This window comes from Camelus dromedarius, chromosome 12 (genome assembly GCF_036321535.1).
Source record: "Camelus dromedarius isolate mCamDro1 chromosome 12, mCamDro1.pat, whole genome shotgun sequence".
NCBI lineage: Eukaryota > Metazoa > Chordata > Mammalia > Artiodactyla > Camelidae > Camelus > Camelus dromedarius.
In genome coordinates, this window is record NC_087447.1 from 7,167,274 (window position 1) to 7,185,540 (window position 18,267).

At 48.9% G+C, this 18,267-nt stretch overlaps 1 protein-coding gene across 11 annotated transcripts; it reads left to right on the plus strand.

Annotated features, from left to right (window-relative positions):
* The first annotated feature begins 1,230 nt into the window (after window positions 1-1,230).
* SF1 (splicing factor 1) lies at window positions 1,231-15,136 on the plus strand. 11 transcript variants are annotated; one of them, XM_064492160.1, is made up of 14 exons: window positions 1,231-2,018; window positions 3,363-3,491; window positions 6,214-6,289; window positions 9,290-9,442; window positions 9,648-9,737; window positions 10,096-10,279; window positions 10,375-10,490; window positions 10,591-10,698; window positions 11,427-11,607; window positions 11,871-12,144; window positions 12,477-12,536; window positions 12,657-12,836; window positions 13,584-13,788; window positions 14,220-15,136. In XM_064492160.1, the coding sequence occupies exons 1-14, from the start codon at window positions 1,616-1,618 to the stop codon at window positions 14,347-14,349; spliced, it is 2,289 nt and encodes a 762-aa protein (XP_064348230.1). In that variant the 5' UTR covers window positions 1,231-1,615; the 3' UTR covers window positions 14,350-15,136. The 11 variants fall into 11 exon arrangements, with proteins under 11 accessions (XP_064348230.1, XP_064348231.1, XP_031304409.2 ...); XM_031448557.2 differs by having other exon boundaries at window positions 1,233-1,646; XM_064492161.1 differs by lacking the exon at window positions 13,584-13,788.
* The last annotated feature ends 3,131 nt before the right edge of the window (window positions 15,137-18,267 follow it).

Genomic DNA, 18,267 nt, shown 5'->3' on the forward strand with positions numbered 1-18,267 from the left:
CGTATTGATGGTAATTCACTTTGTTTCCAGGTTTTTGCCATTACAAACAATGCTGTGGTAAGTGCAGTAGGAGACTTTGAACATACATTACATAATCACGTGCCTTTCTTTGGGACAGATTCCCAGGAGTGGGGCTGCTACATTGAAAGGTTTTTTAAATTTTTCTTGAAAGGGATACCATAGATAACAATGCTTTTCCAAAAAAGAACTCACAGTAGGTGTTAGCACTATTTATTTATTGCAATTTGATGGTTACTTAAAGATTATCACCTTAATTTGCAGTTCCCTGTTTGGGATGTTGGTACCCTTTGATGTTTTCTGGCTATTTGGAATTGCTCTTCTTAGACTTGCCTATTCATAGTCTTTGCTCATTTTCTATTATTTTTGTGGTATTTCTACCTATATATGGGGAATCTATTTCCGGACGCTATTTTGTTGCACTGAGCTGTCTTTCCTACAACAATATCACATTGTTTCACTGTTGTGTCTTTTATACTGTGTGTATTATCTGTAAAGGCAAGCTCCTCCTCAACCTCGTTTACAAGTTTCCCCACTATTTCCTAGTTATTATTTTATATGACTTAAGGATGACTTAATCAAGCCCAACCTCATGGGATTCTAACCAAAATGCATCTGTATCTGTAAACTGACTTTGGAACTGACTTCATATTGCTTTCCATCTAAGATATGTGTACTTCAGTAGGCTCAGACACCGTTTTTAATCCTTCAATAAGACTCTATTTTATAGCTTTTTCCTCTTTTCATTTTTTTCAAAGAAAACAGGAAATCTCCTTTTACCTGAGTCGTCAACGGATCTGGTTTACAGCCGCGCGCCAGCCCCTCCCTTGTCCCTAGGTTCCGGGTTACCATGGGAATCGAGAATTAACGTCACCTAGGGCTTCTGCGCCGAACCGGAGGGTCGACCGTGAAGCCAGGGGCTGAGAGTGGGGTTTGCCCTACCTACGCATGCGCGCTCCTGCACCACTCCTCCCGGACCCTAAATCTCGTTCAGTTTGGGCTTTTCCGCCGAGACCTCTAGCTTAAACCCAGGGAAACTACTCCTCGGGGGAGTGGGAAAAAAATCTAATCAGTGACAGCCAATCTCATGACAGTACGACGCAACCGAGCTTGGTTGACTCCTTCAACTCCAGCCAATGAGAGAGCTCTTGGCCCCATATGTCATAGAGTTTGCCCCACCCTATCTCCTCCTCTCTGGACTCCGAGCTCAGTTCGCGCAGTAACAAATGAAGTGCGCGCTGCGACACCTCCCAGCTCTCCAAGCTCGGCCGCCATTTCCTCGCCGGGCCTAACGGTCCGGCCAATCCCAGCGCGCATCGAGAAGAGTTAAGGCTCCACCAATCGTAGGCCGCCGATTCCAACCCCTTGCCTCGGCCCGACCCAATCCAGGCCCCGGCCCCGTCGCCCCCGGCCCGCCCCCGCTGCGCCCTCTCTCCTCCCTCTTTGTGCGTCTCGCGCCGCCGCCGCCCGCCGCGTGAGAGGACGGGGTCCGCGCGTTCCGCGGCAGCGCAGTCAAGTCCCCCCCCCCCGGAAGATTCGCGAAGGAGAAGCCGCCGCTGCCGAAAAGGAACCGCTGGTGCCGGTCCCCTGGGGCGCCATGGCGACCGGAGCGAACGCCACGCCGCTGGGTAAGCTGGGCCCCCCCGGCCTCCCCCCTCTTCCTGGTCCTAAAGGGGACTTCGAGCCGGGGCCACCGCCTGCCCCCGGGCCTGGGGCGGGGCTGCTGGTGCCCGGGCCTCCGCCGCCCCCGCCCGTGGGCTCGGTGGGGGCCCTGACCGCGGCCTTCCCCTTCGCGGCACTGCCGCCGCCGCCGCCGCCGCCCCCGCCCCCCCCGCCTCCCCAGCAGCCGCCGCCGCCGCCCTCTCCGGGCTCCTCGTACGCGCCGCCGCAGCCGCCCCCTCCGCCGCCGCTCTACCAGCGGGTGTCGCCACCGCAGCCGCCGCCGCCACCCCAGCCGCCATGTCAGGACCAGCAGCCGGGCCCGGCCGGCGGCGGAGGAGGTGAGTCGGGCCGAGAGAGCGCGAGAAGCGCCGCGCGGACGGGCCCGGCCGGCTGAGGGGCGCGCAGCGGCGGCGACGGCGGCTGCACGCGGCAGGGGCGCGCGCGCGCGCGCACGGGGAGGCCCGGGCGGAGGCGCCACGGAGCGCGCGGCCTGGTTCTCGGGCCTCGAGTGCGCACGCGCGTTAGGGGAGGGAGCGGGCACGGCGGGAGGTTTGTTGCGCGCAGGCGCAGTGTGGAGCCCAGGCTTTGCGGTCCTACCAAAAGCGAGGCGGGGAGACGTTTCCCTGTTGCTCTCCGCCTGTAGTGTAGGGGAGACGTTGTGGAGGGGGTCTTCTAGGGGATGGCGTGCTGAGTTCATGTCTGGAGGGTATGAAAGGGTCAACGACGTGGAGCATTCTCTTCCTTGGTTGTAGAGCCGTAAAGGGAGAAAAGTACCAAGACTAGCTTCTCTACTTACGCAGTAAGGCAGGATTTTTACTACAGAGAACCAAAGAAGTTGAAAGTCTTAAGACGATGGTTGGGCCCGATTTTTTTGTGTGGCTCTTTGGGGGAGGGAATTCTGTTTCTTCCCTAATCTCCCTGTATCTACTTTGAAGAAGTCTGCTACACCTTCTCCTCTTTAGGCCTTCCCCCTGGGCCTGGCCCCTGAGAAGTAGAAGTCTTGTGTACCAAGTGTTAAGGTGTTTCTGTTTGTGTACTAGGGATGGGGTTTTGGCTACTATCCTATAGCTTTTTCTTTGTCGAACTTTTGATAAACCCTTAAGACACTAAGTATTCAACTGACCAGGAAAATTGAATGCTGATCTTGGCTAAACTTCAGAGAAAAAAGTGATCTTGTTGAAGAATTGAGATTTCTTGACTTAGAAGCCATGGGTTTAGTTGTATACTGGCCCCTTTAGAAAGATGATTGGTGGAGAGGTGGAGGTGGGAGGAGCCAGCAGGCCCCCATATTGTTTTATAGACTTGTCTAAATATTCACTCTGCTCTTCTGTTCCTTGGAGCTCTTAAGGCATTCATGAACCAGATGTAGTATGTATCTTCTAAACATTTTATTTCATTATTTGTAGCTTTACACATCGAAATTTATCTTGTTTACATCACAGAACTTTTGTGGACAAAAAAAGTGAAATCTTAACTTTTCAGACCCAGGTCCAGGTCCCCTTCTAGTGGCCATATGTCTCTTGACTCCTCAGGTTTGTCTTCCATCCTTTGCCATTTCCATTTTAGGTTTTCAGTTTCACAGTCTACTGAGGTTGTCTATAGTGTCATAAGCATCCTAAACGGCCTGTTCATGGTTTCTCTGCTGCTTTTCATTTGCATCTGATGAACTTTATCTCCTTTAGACTTCCCAAGTAAGAAGCGGAAGAGAAGCCGCTGGAACCAAGACACAATGGAACAGAAGACTGTGATTCCAGGAATGCCTACAGTTATTCCCCCTGGACTTACTCGGGAACAAGAAAGAGCTTATATAGGTAAATACACGTTCTGCACCCAAATGCATTTTCAGATTGTTAGAGTATGTTCTGAGCAACGTTTTATTTCTTGAAAATTTGAGATTTTAAAGTTTTCTCTTTTTTTCTGAGAGGTATGATCGGGTGTACTTGTGACTTTGATATAATCCATCAGTTTTTGCTCTTTGAGTCTTGCATTTGTAGCTCTTTGTTTTGGTCTGTTTGTAATAATGGTGTTCTCCATGAGTGCCAGAGGATAGAGGGGCCCAGTTAGGAGTGAGAATAGTCCCCAGTCCAGCACACAAACACACACACTACCCCCTTCAGTTGCTGTTCATTGCCAGTTGATGAGGTGAGTGTCTTAATGCCTCTCTGGACACTGCCCCAGTGGAGGACACTGCAGGTATTGTAAACTGAGTACCTTTTCACAGCATGACCTTTCACCGTAATTTCATATTTCTCCCTTCCCTAAAATGTGGTCTTTTATTTTTTTTTTTTTTAGGTACTTTCTGAAAGGGGGGAACTCAATCAAAAAGTGGTTCGGTTCTGAAAGTGTTTACAGTGCACCCCTTTTTACCATTTTGTTGAATTTAACCTTTCCTTCAGTGTCTTTTCTGGCTTGGTCTTTGGAGAGCTGTCTTAAAATGAGGGCTCTTGTATTTACTACTAAAGAATTCTGCTGGGAAAGGGATACTGCTTGGATATGGAATAATGAGGTATTTAGGATAATAGATCTTAACAGTTGGGAAACTTTGAGAATTAAGATTGACTGTTTACAGTAGTAATGAAGTTAATCTCAAAATTACCTTTTTTAAAAATACGTCTTTAATGCAAGTTTTACCTTTATGTACCTGTGGAGCTGTTTCAGAATTCACTTGGTAAACATTACCTACTAACCAAATAAACATCCCCTTTGGAGTACACTAGGGCAGATGCCTCCTAGACCTGTGAGGCTGTGGCCTTCATGAATAAAAATCTTCAAGGCTGGCACATTGTTGTTGTTGAGGATCTTAATCTCTCATGTTTTTAGACTGCTGAGAATTCTGAGGTGTTGGAATTGTCTATCACCTTTTTACAATACTAATCTTTTTTTCCCACTGTTTCAATCTCCTCCCACCCACCCCGTTACGTCTCATATTTGACTGGTCCAGGTCTTGACAACCTTATGAAAATGTCCCTAGTGGAGTGCTATTCCAAGGACACAAGCAGATGTAGAAAATGGGAAAAAACAATTTACATCTCCGATTCTTTTCCTGCGGAGGGAGTTATTGCTCTGGGCCCTCAAGGGCTTATTTATAGCTATAATCAAAGTAGTTAGAATCAAAGCTGAGGCTGGTGTAGGTCTCGGCTCTTAGGAAAATAGCCTCTTTTTGATTTAGGTGCTACTGTTTACTCAGGTCAGATCCCATACCGCTACAGTCCCAGTCAAGAGGACTGCCTACCTCCATGAAGGTTACTTTCACCTGAAGTACTTGACTTAGTACTTGAACACCAAGTCAGAACTTTTTCTGGCATAAAAGAACGTTCGGGCCCATGTGTGTCTTACTGCGTCTCTGTCTCTCATGCTGCCTTGTACAGAATGTCCTCAGTATCTTCTCTTGATATTAATGTGGATTTTCACTTCTTCAGATTTTGAATGGTTATGTTGTAGCCCTGTGGAATGTATTTAAAATTAGAAGGGTGTGTCTGGGGTTAGACATGAGTTAATTCTTGGAGCCAACTCAACTTTAACCCAAACCAGTAAGACTTTCCCTTATTAGAGATGCGTGCTTAGGACACTCAGATGCCACAAAGGTAAGAAACAGGCGGTTATTCAGCATGATAAAGAAAGCGATCTGGTTCTGCAGTTCCCAATATTTTGAGAAATCATCTGAGTAATATTTCCCTGCAGTCACTGAACTTTTGTGAAACCCTCATCTCTTTTTCACATACAGCCTCATCTGTCAAGGTCTGAGGGCCACATATATTCTCCTTGAGCCACATTTTCCATCTTCTGCACCCCTACCTACTTTTATTCCCCGCATAAGGAGCAAGTCTAAAAACAGACTTCTGGCATTTTATGGTTAACTGGTTTATTAAGGTATATGGATTGTCATAAAATTTGAATACAAGCAACAGGTATTGGGAGATCCTTACTAGTATGGATCTGATTATGCATAAGGACTGTGTACAAACTTCTATAAGGTTGTTGAAATGGTTATTAAATGTTTTACTGGTTTAAGGAATTTCAAGCCTGGTATCATTGAAAATGATCTTTGCTCAACTGATATTTTTCCTTGTCCCATGTTAATTGAGTTTCATTTTGGGCTGTGTTTAATATTTAATGAAGAAAAACTCAAGAGTCTTGCACTTGAGAAAGTAATTTGATGGAAACAGGGTGTTGGTGATAACATATGGTTTGGTTCTGGATACCAATTGTATAGCAAGCCTTGGTGGGGAGGGAGAGGTGAAATACCTCCAAATAATTGCTTTGATGTTAGTGAATAGTCTACTGCTAACCCCTCTTCCAACAAACTGTTTGCTTCCTTAAGTGATAACCATTTTGGAGTGAAAAATATTTATAGATGTAAATGGACTCCTGCCGATAAGTGGTTGGGGGTTTTTGCCTCAATGTGTTCACTGATCAGTCGTCCCTTTCAAAGTCTCCGAGTTCTTCATGCTTGTTGTTGAGATTTGAGATGTTTTTTGGTAACATTGTCTTTTTTCCATCCTTTTTTTTCTTTCCTAACCTGGTTTCTTCCAGTGCAACTGCAGATAGAAGACCTGACTCGTAAACTGCGCACAGGAGACCTGGGCATCCCCCCTAACCCTGAGGACAGGTTGGGAAACAGTTTTAACCAGCTGACAGTAACGCTTTTACCTTTTTCTCAATACATTTTACTGGTGGCAACATGTTGTGTCAGTTCAATAAAATCCTAGTAAGACAACTGGTATTCTGACCATTCTGGGGACTGGAGTGTAAATTAGCAGTATATATGGTCAGTCTTCAGTTAGAAATGATGAAATTTAATTACTAGCAGAATCAAAAATTACAGGAAAATGGACAACTGGTTTTCAATTGGTAAGCATGTAGATTTTAACCTGATTTACCCACTGGTAGGGACAGTGAGGTGGCCCATTAACCAACCTTTTTCAGTACCTGCTTTGGCTGAAAGCCCAGGCTATAGAATTTTCCTCACAGGTACTACACAATTCAGGGATTAAGAATATTTTTGAGCATCACTTGAGTTTGAGCAGGCTAGAAACTCAGTCTGGTCAACTCAGTGCTGCAATCTTCTGCTCATGGTTTTGACATGGTTTTAAAATAGATGAGATTCTAACCAACTTCCTTCACTGCCAGTTAATTTTCAGCCTTGGCCAATTGCCTGAGGTGTTGGGAGGGGCCAGAATATTCTCACCTGTTGGGAAGGCAAGCAACCAACCCTAAATTACCTTTTTTTTTTTTTTTTTTTTTTAAGGGGAGTGTTGTCCTCCAACAGCTGTTGTCATATTTCAGTTTACAGTTTCTCCCACCTCTGAAAAGTAAAAAGTCTGTTTGAGAGAAGTGAACGTTTTAAACAGGAATTTTTATTGGCAGGCTGATAATTGAACAGCTAAAATCTGGTCCATTTAACAGAAGGGCAGTATGCTTCCCTCTTAATTAAATTTCTTTTAGTGCATGCAGTGTAGTTGACACTTTCCTTTAAAAATTATTGGTTCTAGTTTTTGTTACTCAATAGTTCAATCAGGAAGATGATGTGATGTTTTTAGAAATCACTCACTTAAGCATCTTTCTGCTGCCCTTTGTCAGGAAACAAATCAACTTATTTCTGTATATTGATTCTAATTTTGCTTAATTAAATTTATTATTTTTTCACCTATAGATATTGATTGGAGGGTTGTGTTGTGTTTTATATTTTGATTTTTTTTTTTTTTTTAAAGATTTGCATTGTAGGTTGTAGACCACAACTGTTGAGTGCCTTTTTGGCCTTTTTCCTTTTAATATGTCTACAGGTTACCAGGCAGTTCCTCAAAAGGTTGAGTTTTTAACAAACCTTTGCTTCCTGGAGAATTGGGATTAGAATTTAGTTGATCAATATGATGCCTGTTTGAAGTGAAGAAGTTGGGCCAGTCTGACCTCTAGAATATTGACTTTTGCCTTTCACATCCACAATTTGGAAAGAGGTTACACTGTTGTGAGGCCTTTAAATGACCAATTTCATACTGGTAAAACTTACTTTGGTGATCAGCCAGAAATGCTTAACTCTAGACAGCTATGGGGTAGGAATTAGAAATGTCAAGCATGTTAGAAATAAAACCAGAGCAGAGGTTTTTTTCCTCCCTTGTATTCAGTTTGAAAGAGGCCCTAATGCCTGATGGTTTTGCTTTTGAGCCCAGGTTGGAGGGAAATGCATGAGTTTCTTAAGATTATTTAAGAAGGTGTATTCTCAATATTAAGCCACTTATGCTATACTGATGTTGCTTAAGTTAAAAATGTTTTAAAATCTTTTATAGATGTAAATGTATAAGATGATAGTCTAATGAGCTGGGGTATGTTTGCTTTTGTTCACTATTATTTGATTGTGCTAACAGTTTATACAGATGCTAGAAACGGAGGTATCATTTAGCCGTCATTAGCCATGAACAAACCTGACCTTTTATTCCATCGTGTGTGTAACGTGGTATGACATGGTTCCCTTTAGGCTGAAGACAGTGGGAGCAGCCGAGTTCAGTCCTTGCTCTCCAACTAGGCAAGGTTCTCTCAACTAAACCAAGGGTATAGGAGTCTTGACTATTTTCAGGATGTTTTTTTTTTTAATAACCTGATCCACATGGTCTCTTCCCTTCTTGCAGCTGCTACTAAATTTTCATTCAGAATATCAAGCTATGATCCTTTTTGTAATCTTAACTCAGAATTCTAGGAGTGTAACTTCTCTTTTTTTGTTACCGCAAAATCCAGCTGTGGTAAACTGACCATTTTATCATTACTATTTTTTACTTGTAGCAACAGCATTTTATTCCTTAAAAAAAGAGAGAGAGAGAAAATCTGCTTTCTGGACTTGTAAACTCTGGTGGAGAATCATAGGTTTTCCCCTTGCCGTTTGCAGGTTCAGACCCTAGACAAGTACTTGACCAAATCTGCACTTGCAGCCTCTCTCAGACGCTGCGTTAGCAATTTAACATTTTTCTCTACCCAGACTCCCTAACCTCGAACAGCCAGAAAACAGGTTGACTCCTGGGCCTTGGACGCAGCCAGCCAGGCCATTGAAGGAAAAGCAGAGACGAAGCCTTGAACCATCTCTCTCCATTGTGGGGGCCAAGTAGCTGCAGTAGCCTTGAGTCCCAGTTGCATTGGGTTAAAGAGCTCGTACTTACCATGTGACAGGGGTGCAGACATTCTTCCTGATAGGGCATGAGCTCTGCAGGAGTTAACATTTTACCTAAACTTGGGGTTTTCGTGGTTCATAAAGTTGTAATATTGTTAATTTTTTTCAAATGAAAGAAAACTCATTTGGCAAGAGGAACCCAGAAGGTGATACTGTCCTTGCCATTTATAGTCCTAAAGATTTTCCCCGAGGACAGACTTTTTTCCCCCCTCATCACTTAGAAGCAGAACAATTTTTTTCCTTTCTCACACACATCCCCGTCCCCCTTAATGCTAAGCCAGCTTCCACCTCCCCATTCCACACGATCTTGAATAGCACACGTTATGGTTGGTTCCTCCGAAGAATGTTGTGTTAGGGTCTGAGAGGCAGAGGGGCAGGGGAAGACTTATTTTAGCCCTATGGGGATGAGAGAAAAGTGAAGGCAGAGCGGTAACGGTCGTCTGTTTCCCACAGGTCCCCTTCCCCTGAGCCCATCTACAATAGTGAGGGGAAGCGGCTCAACACTCGCGAGTTCCGCACCCGCAAGAAGCTGGAAGAGGAGCGGCATAACCTCATCACTGAAATGGTTGCTCTGAACCCTGATTTCAAGCCACCTGCAGATTACAAGTAAGCTGAAGGCTTAGGTGATCTGGGACAAGGACACCTGCAGATGGGATGTGGTCCGTGGTAGAACAGTTTTAGTACTAACTATCCCTTAACCCCCACTCACCTGTTAATTAACACGTGGTGCCAAGGGTTATTTCTAGAAGAGTTGTCAGTTACCTGTGTCATCACAGAAATGTGCAGTGTCTATGAATCTTTTCTTTCTTAGACCTCCAGCAACACGTGTGAGTGATAAAGTTATGATTCCACAAGATGAGTATCCAGAAATCAACTTTGTGGGGCTGCTGATTGGGCCCAGGTGAGTAAGTACTATCCTGTGGGATGTAGAGTTCCTAAGAACCTGTGACATGCGTCTGTCTTGGGCCTAATCGGGTGCCGTTGGTGGCTCTCCTTCCTATTTTTGGTAGGATGTTCACTTTGGGTAAGTTCAAGCCTTTCCTTGAGGAAATTTCTTAACTTCCCCATTTTACCGCAGAGAAGTCACATCTTGAGGATTGCTGTGACTATGACCTTAAAACTTAGAGATCATGGAGCTCTTGGTGGGAAAATCCAGTTCTCTACACTCACAGTATCCTACCAGTGCCTAATGATCCCCTCTGGCACGTGAATTGGCGTCTCAGGTGTGTAATAGCAATGATCTTTTCTGCCTCTGGTAGAGGGAACACCTTGAAGAACATAGAGAAGGAGTGTAACGCCAAGATTATGATCCGGGGGAAAGGGTCTGTGAAAGAAGGGAAGGTCGGGCGCAAAGATGGCCAGATGCTGCCAGGAGAAGATGAACCACTTCATGCCCTGGTTACTGCCAATACTATGGAGAATGTGAAGAAAGCCGTGGAACAGGTGAGGGAGCCAGAAAGGAAGCCTTTTGCCAGAAATCTAGGTAGTAGTCGATAGTCCTGGGACTTAAATAACTGGGCCTGTGGCATCTTCACCAGATAAGGAACATCCTGAAGCAGGGTATTGAGACCCCTGAGGACCAGAACGATCTACGGAAGATGCAGCTTCGAGAGTTGGCTCGCTTGAATGGAACCCTTCGGGAAGACGATAACAGGTGTGTGGTTGGTTTAGAGAGGAGGGCACAGAAGCCTGAAAAACCTGTGGAAGGAGGGTGATTGACCATAGCCCTCAAGGTGACTTTTTTCTTTCAACAGGATCTTAAGACCCTGGCAGAGCTCGGAAACCCGCAGCATTACCAATACCACAGTGTGTACCAAGTGTGGAGGGGCTGGCCACATTGCTTCTGATTGCAAATTCCAGAGGTGAGGGAGTAGTTGTCTCTAGGTAGCCCGTGGTGTACAAGTCGGCTCTTGAGCACATGGGTTGGTTCCTGTTACCTATAGATCCAAGAGAAGCTTCCTTCTGTGAATGTGGTCTGTAATGGTGTGATTTAAAGCCCAGAAAGATTAGAAATGGCCAGTGCTGAATACCCGTGTTCTATTGTTCATCTTGAGCCCAGGAAAACTGGAAACTTCCCTCTGGGTGTTTGTTCACTGTGGCTCAGTATTAAATTAATTTCCATTTGCTACTTGAGATTGGTGTAAGAAGACTGAGCAACCTATGGTGTGTTGACCATTTGGGAACCAGCACTTGATGGCAACATTGTTTGACTTTGGGTGGCAGCTAGGAAAAGCTTTGTTAAGAATGGTCTGGTAGTTGCTTCAGCCTTGTATAGGTTTTTCTTCTCAAACCTGGAATGTAGAAATTGATGAAACTTGCTATTTGGAAAAACCTGTGCTTTCCTGGCTGGTGTGGTGCCTACTGTCTCCTCTCTTCTTGCCCCAGTGGTTTCTGCTGTGGCAGAAATACACATGGTAATCCCAGATGCAGAGCTGGGCATGGAACTGAAGAGCTCATGAGACTAATTTGAAAAAGGGGTTAGAAAGGGTGACTGGATTCCTCAAAACTTCCTCTGTGTAGATTCCTCACAGTAAAAGTTTCCTTTTTAATAAGTTTTTTTCCCTTCTTGTGTTCCACACCCCACCTTTAGGCCTGGTGACCCTCAGTCAGCTCAGGATAAAGCACGGATGGATAAGGAATACTTGTCCCTCATGGCTGAACTGGGGGAGGCACCCGTGCCCGCATCTGTAGGCTCCACCTCTGGACCTGCCACCACACCTCTGGCCAGTGCACCTCGGCCTGCTGCTCCCGCCAACAACCCACCTCCGCCGGTGAGCTTCAGGGGCTGGTTGTAACAGCCTCGGCCCCCTATTCTCTTCCTAAGAGACTGAGGGTTGTGGCCAGGGGCTTTGGGTAGAGCAGGCTGGTGGACATGGCTGGCAACATTGTTCTTTCGGGATGTCAGGAATGTTTGGGGACCTCTCAGTTAGGGAAGAGCTTGTCCTTCTGTTCTGGTCCTGTGGCGTAGCCGAAAGAACAGTGTTGCCACCAGGGGGAGCAGGCAGGGACATCGGCAGGAAGTGCTCTCACATAGTCTCTCATGTCCACCACGCAGAGCCGCCCACCCTGGATGAATTCTGGTCCTTCAGAGAGTCGGCCCTACCACGGCATGCATGGAGGTGGGCCCGGTGGGCCCGGAGGTGGCCCCCACAGTTTCCCACACCCACTACCCAGCCTGGCAGGTGGGCATGGTGGACATCCCATGCAGCACAACCCTAATGGACCCCCACCCCCGTGGATGCAGCCGCCGCCGCCACCGATGAACCAGGGCCCCCACCCACCTGGGCACCATGGCCCTCCTCCAATGGGTAAGTAAGTGTCAGACCAGAAACTTTGGGGCTTTGGGATAAGTAAGGGTTTATATCAGGTCGCTGCAGACTGGAAACTCTGAAAGTGTTCAGGTATTGGGCTGAGATTTGCTAAGGCTCGGGCCCCAGTAGGAGGAAGACCCCATCCTAATTCAGGAAGGAATTTCTGTGTGGGGTAGGCACAAGCCTACCTCTTAAGGTAGTGTTCCAGAACCACTTTTGTAAGGGTAGTGATTGCAAGTTGTGTGACTAAATAAGCTGTTGGTGGGGGCGTCGTCTTCCCTGGCCAGTTCCAGTGTCCTGCTAAGTCCCTGCTCTTTCCTTCCATCAAGATCAGTACCTGGGAAGTACGCCTGTGGGCTCTGGGGTCTATCGCCTGCATCAAGGAAAAGGTAATGGAGCCTGGCTGTCTGCTCACTAGAGGGTGTCACCTGCCTAGGCCTGGGAGTGAGTGGGGGCTCTGTTGCAAATCCCTCTCCTGAGGCCTCACCCTCATCTCCACCTACCTGTAGGTATGATGCCGCCGCCACCTATGGGCATGATGCCGCCGCCGCCGCCGCCTCCCAGTGGGCAGCCCCCGCCTCCTCCCTCTGGTCCTCTTCCCCCATGGCAACAGCAGCAGCAGCAGCCTCCGCCTCCCCCTCCGCCCAGCAGCAGTATGGCTTCCAGTACCCCCTTGCCATGGCAGCAAAGTGAGTAGAATATTTTGGGCTTGTGGGGGTGGGTGGGATTGGGGGGGTTGGGTCTGAGAGGAACGAAAGACCCTCACAGCTCAGGCAGGCAGGCACCTTGGGATGAGACTCTGGTCTCTGCTGGGGAGTAAACAGAAAGGGCCTTGTGGTCCCTCGGAGTCTTGGGGAGGAGAGCTGATGTTTGGCGTGGTGTCTATGGGGAAAGGTTTGTGGGATCTGGTGGGGGAGGCCGCCATCATAGGTAGGGTGCCAGAAGTCCAGGCTCTCAGGCTGTGTGAGCTGTTGGCTGGCCTGAGCCTATGCTTATGGCTAGGGTTGGGGGTAGGGTGCACGCATGCTCTGGAGAGGGATGTGACTGGGGCCTGAGAGACTGCAGGGGTGGGACCAGGCAGTGGGGAGGGTAGCTGTGGCCTTGAGGTTGAATGTGCGTTCGGTGGTGGCGGCGGATGGGCGGAGGGATGTCAGAGCCGGTTCTTGTGTCTGGTACCTTCCCCTCAGCCCTTCCAGGGGCATTGGTGACAAAGGGCTTACTCTGTTAAGCCTAGAGACCTCGAGGCTAACCCCAGGGTAGTCCTGCCCACCCCTCCACTCCCCATCACCAGGACAGCCCCGCCTGCCCGCCCCCCACCACCGTACCGCATGCCAAGCAAGGAGCAGGCGTCCCTCGCCCCCCATCCCAAGGCAGCAGCCGCAGTGAGCCGCGGTGTGCCCCCGCGCGTGTGACCTTGGGCTTCTTTACCACCCCAGATACGACGACTACCACCACGAGCGCTGGCACAGGGTCCATCCCGCCATGGCAACAGCAGCAGGCGGCTGCCGCAGCTTCTCCAGGAGCCCCTCAGATGCAAGGCAACCCCACTATGGTGCCCCTGCCCCCAGGGGTCCAGCCGCCTCTGCCGCCCGGGGCCCCTCCCCCTCCGCCGCCTCCGCCGCCTGGTTCCGCCGGCATGATGTATGCCCCGCCCCCCCCTCCTCCGCCTCCCATGGACCCTTCTAACTTTGTCACCATGATGGGCATGGGGGTGGCGGGCATGCCACCCTTCGGGATGCCTCCAGCTCCCCCACCGCCTCCACCACAGAACTAGACTCGGTTTTTTAAGAAAATATATATTATATATAGAGAGAATTGGTCTCGTTTAAACACGCCGAACCTCACCATATGGAGCCAGACATTGGGACGCACGCATGTGATTGTGTGCACGCATGTGTGTGTGTGCACGCACCGGGCTGGGCCAAGCGACTGAGGACTCGCTTGGGAACGGGCAGGTGGTAGTAGGGGCGCCAGCTTGGGCTCTCCTGGCGCCCCGTAGCATCGAGTGTCTTCTTTGTCTTCTTTCTCTCCTCACCCAAATCCCTTTGCCTCTCCCCAAACCGGGCCGCCAGGATCCCTCCCCGCAGCAGCGATGGCCCGAGCCATGAGAGTGAGGACTTTCCGCGCCCATTGGTGACCCTTCCAGGCAGACAGCCTCAGCAGCGCCCCTGGTGGACAGGATGGTTCGGCAAAGCAGCCTGAGTTATTTTTGTGGACGGAATCAGAACACGCTGGCTCCATATTGTGAAATTTTTATTAATTTTTTTCTTTTTCCTTTGTTATTTCCTTATCTTTTCTTTTCTTCAGACTCCGTCCAAGGAGATGCTCTCCCCGGTCTTCTGCTGCAATTAGATTCCTTTCCCTCTTCTCATTCCTTGTTCTTCTCTTTCTAAGGAGAGAGGAACAAATGGTTTTTAGGCAAAGGCTTTTGGCCATCAGTGTTGGGCTAGTTGAGGGAGGTGGGGGATGTTTCTTTGGATCTAAGATTTTCAAGGTGCCATAGTCACCCTGAGGTTTTTTACTTTTAAGTGTGAGGTTTTGTCTCTGCCACCCTTGTAGAGTAGTGGGTTTATCCCCAGGTCCAGAGCCCATATCCATCCTGGCACCCCTGCCAGCGGTAGGTGGGGTGCCTAAGCCACCTTGGGCTTGTCTGCCAGCCCAGAGAGTCTTTTTCACGCTCTCTGAGCACCTAAGCTGCCTCAGATTCCATTTGTTCCTCTCCTTCCTGGAAGGCTTCCTTTTAAAGTTTATTTTAGTCCCAAACGTCTGAATGTTTTGCAGTGTCTAGGGGTTTGAGCCCCTTGTTTTTGTTCTGCTTCCTTTTTTCTTCCTTCCCTCTTCATGGAGTGATTATGTTGACAATAATGTATAATGCGCGTTCTCTTCACTGGTTTATCTGCAGAAATTTCTCTGGGCTTTTTTTTTCGGTGTATGATTCAACACTGCGTTAAAGGGGGATGTTCCATTGAATAAAAGAGCAGTGTGGTTTTCTGGGTCTGTTTATTTTCTTTTCTCTTAAACCCCCTCTGCCATCAGCAGCAGCAGCACCAGTTACCTTCCCTGTGTTCAGCCCCTGGCCCCACTTATCCCCTTCTCCCAGGGAAGCCTCTGGGACCTTCATTAAGGAAGCTCCCTACCAGCCTCCCTGTGTAGTTCTGCTGGGGGAAGCTGGTGTGTGGGCGTCCCCACCTTTTCACTCTTGTTTACTAGTTAATGGCTGAGAACCAGGGTTCCCTCCCTCACTCATTGGTCCCTGTCCTTTTGAAGGCCTTTTCCTGGGGCTTGGACCCCTACATTTGGTGAGCTCCAGTTGTGATTTGTGCCTGGAAGCTGCCACCTGACTGAGGCTCTGGTCCTGGGGAGACATCAGCACTAAAGGTCAAGCCTACTAATCCTGCCTGTCAGGCTCAGAGCTGCTAAAATTAAAACCGCCAAGTGGCTTTTTCTTTCTCTGCTGGTGACTCGCTGCCTGCCAGCAGTGCAAGCTTCAAGGAGTGGTGGGGGCAGGAGAAAGGGCCCTGTCTTGTGCTTTGTAAGCACTTCTTTGCAGAGGGTCTCAGGCTATGCTGTTCGGTTCGTTCTTGTCGGGGAGCGGACAGGGCCTGTCACAGCACCAGGGAAGTCCATGTCTGTCCACGAGAGGTGAGGTCCTTGTTCAGCCACCGCTGTTGCTGTGCTGCAGTGCCCCTGGGGAGAGGTGTTGGGGCCTGCCCTTCCCCGGCTGCCTTTCCTTCGGGGAGGCTGAGGGACAGCAAGCTCCTGCTGCCCAGCCCCTGGCCAGTGGGGACAACTCTGGCCTGGGCTACTTTCCAGTTTTAGGCTGGGGCTGGCCACTGCTGTTTATCCAGAGCAGAGCCTGGGTGTCTGGGTCCTGTCAGGGATGCCTGTATTTTGCTTGTAGGCCTGCAGGAGTTAATGAATCCTCAGAAGCCAGGCGTGTTGACTGGGTCTCCCTCAGCAAGCCCTCAACTTCGGTGGACTGAAAGGGAGAGGGAGATGGTCTCTCTTTGTCCTTAACTGACAGAACGGGGGCAGGGCCTGGGGCCTGGCATCCCTCTTTGACCTTGGCTTCACCTCATTGCTTCCTCCACAAGCCCGGTTTCCCTGGTGGGCTCATTGGGCGGTTAATTAGCTCTTTGAAGCGCTGGAAGAGGCAAAGTGGCGCTATGTGGGTTTTAGAAATAAAATCAATAAATGACTTAACCACAGCCCAGCTATCTCCTCCCGTCTCTCTCCCCTGGGGCCAGCGCCATTCCTGTGCTCACACCCTCCCTGCCATCAGCCTTTGTTAAGGTTTTGGAGAGTAACAAAGTGACTGTGAGAGCGTCAGTCTCTGGCCTTTCTCTAAGCAGCTCAAGGCCCTGAAATGGAAGAGACAGCAGCAAGGCCTTGCCTGCAGAACCCGGCAGGCATCTTTCTTTGTGGCAGAACCGGAGAGATGGAGGAGTGCTTTCCTGCCTGCCTTGAGACCCCGCACCGTGGGTAGAGAAGAGCCCTTTGCTTGACCCTGTCATTCCTGTTTCTGCTGCTGCAGCAGTGTCTCCCCACCCCCTCAAAGCTTCGTTAGTGAGAAGAATGTCAGTTGGGAAAGGTCAGCGTTAGGGCTCTGTTACTGAGACCCAGCCAAGTGCTCTGGAGAAACCCAAGCTTGGTCCCAGGAAGGAAGCAGGATTTCTGTTTAGAAACCTAGTTGGACATAAATAACGTTTAGTTCAGGTATCTGATTAGAAATCCCGTCGGACATAAACAGCCTGGAGTTTGTTGGGGTTGGAAGAGTGTGCTTTTAGGGTTCTTTGAATCTGCACATGCAACACTCAAGGGGAGTGAGGGGGGAAGGACATGGGGAAACGAGATCTTTGAGTCTTCGAGTTTCCATCATGCTGGGCTGGGGGATGCAAAATAAAGCCTGGGCTCCTGGGGTGGCCTCACCCCTGGAAAAGCCTGGAAACAGTTTGGGTGGGGGCCACTGACACAAGGACCAAAAGAACCCACAAGAAAGGTAGTTGGAGAAAACAGTCCAAAGTACATTTCTTCCCCAACAGAAATGTCCAGTTTAGCAAGTGCCTTAAGAGCAGGAGGAGGGTGAATGCTGAGTGGATGAGCAGGGAGAAGAGTGTTGGGGACAGTCCTGGAAAAGATTGGATGGACTCGGGGAGCAGGCTAAGAAGATAGGAATGCTCTGTCAGGAGCAGGTCCTTACTGGCAGGAAAATAAAATCTTGCAGGCTCTTGGGAGTCAGTGCAAAGAAGGCTTGGGCCAAAGCTACCCGAGTTGGGGTGTGAGGCGACAACATGGTTAATGCATTGCCTCATCGAGGGAGGACCAGTGCCAAGGAGCCTCTGAGCTGAATTCATCTCTCCACAAGGAACCACAGGCCAGGCGGCCCGAGATGCTGGCCGGGAGACCAGGTGCTTGGTGGAGGGGGAGTGAACCTCGGCAGAGACACAGCCCATGGGTAAAGGCTGAGGGTGGGGACTGTGAGGAGACCAGAAGGACACCAGGCACTCTTTTTTGAAATACATCTTTTGTAAAGGACTTTAAAAAAGAGAAGTTGTAAAATGCAGGAAAGATTAAGAGAAAGTTTTCTGTGTTCTCATAACGGGTGCAGGTGTGTTTTGGTGTTTTCTTCCTCTTTTTCTCTACTTTGAAGCACACACTATGGAGGATCAGCACCAATGCAGTTTGGAGGCAGGGGTAGAGCAGGGCTTGGCCATCGGAAGACTTGGGGTTTGGCCCCCACACCAAGCTGTTGATTCCAGGGCTGGGTCTGTGGTGGCTCAGAATGTCCTTAAAAACAGCTTGGCCTTCCCTGAACCAGAATCTCAGTGGCATCCTGCACTTGTCCAGGCCTCTCACCTTCCTTGGCTCTCAGACTAGAGCTCCCTGTTCTCCCCTTCCACCGATCCGCCACACTGGGAGGCCCAGGCATCCTCTGAAATAGCACCAGGCCCTGGGCTCCATTTGCTCAAAGAACAAAGCAGGATCCAAAGTCTGCCTCCACAAGATTAGGAGGCAGTGGCTGGAGGAGGCAGGGATTGATATTCTCATTTGTGAGTATACGTTTCATGAAGGAATTCAAGGCTCAGAAAAGTAAAACAACCAGTCTAAGGTCACACAGCG

Bases quoted from the DNA above. Each gene is read 5' to 3' on its own strand.
- SF1 (XM_031448549.2), top strand. From the start codon at position 1,616: ATGGCGACCGGAGCGAACGCCACGCCGCTGGGTAAGCTGGGCCCCCCC. The intron at 9,738-10,095 runs GTGAGTAAGTAC...TGCCTCTGGTAG, and splicing joins GGGCTGCTGATTGGGCCCAG to AGGGAACACCTTGAAGAACA. The intron at 10,491-10,590 runs GTGTGTGGTTGG...TTCTTTCAACAG, and splicing joins CTTCGGGAAGACGATAACAG to GATCTTAAGACCCTGGCAGA.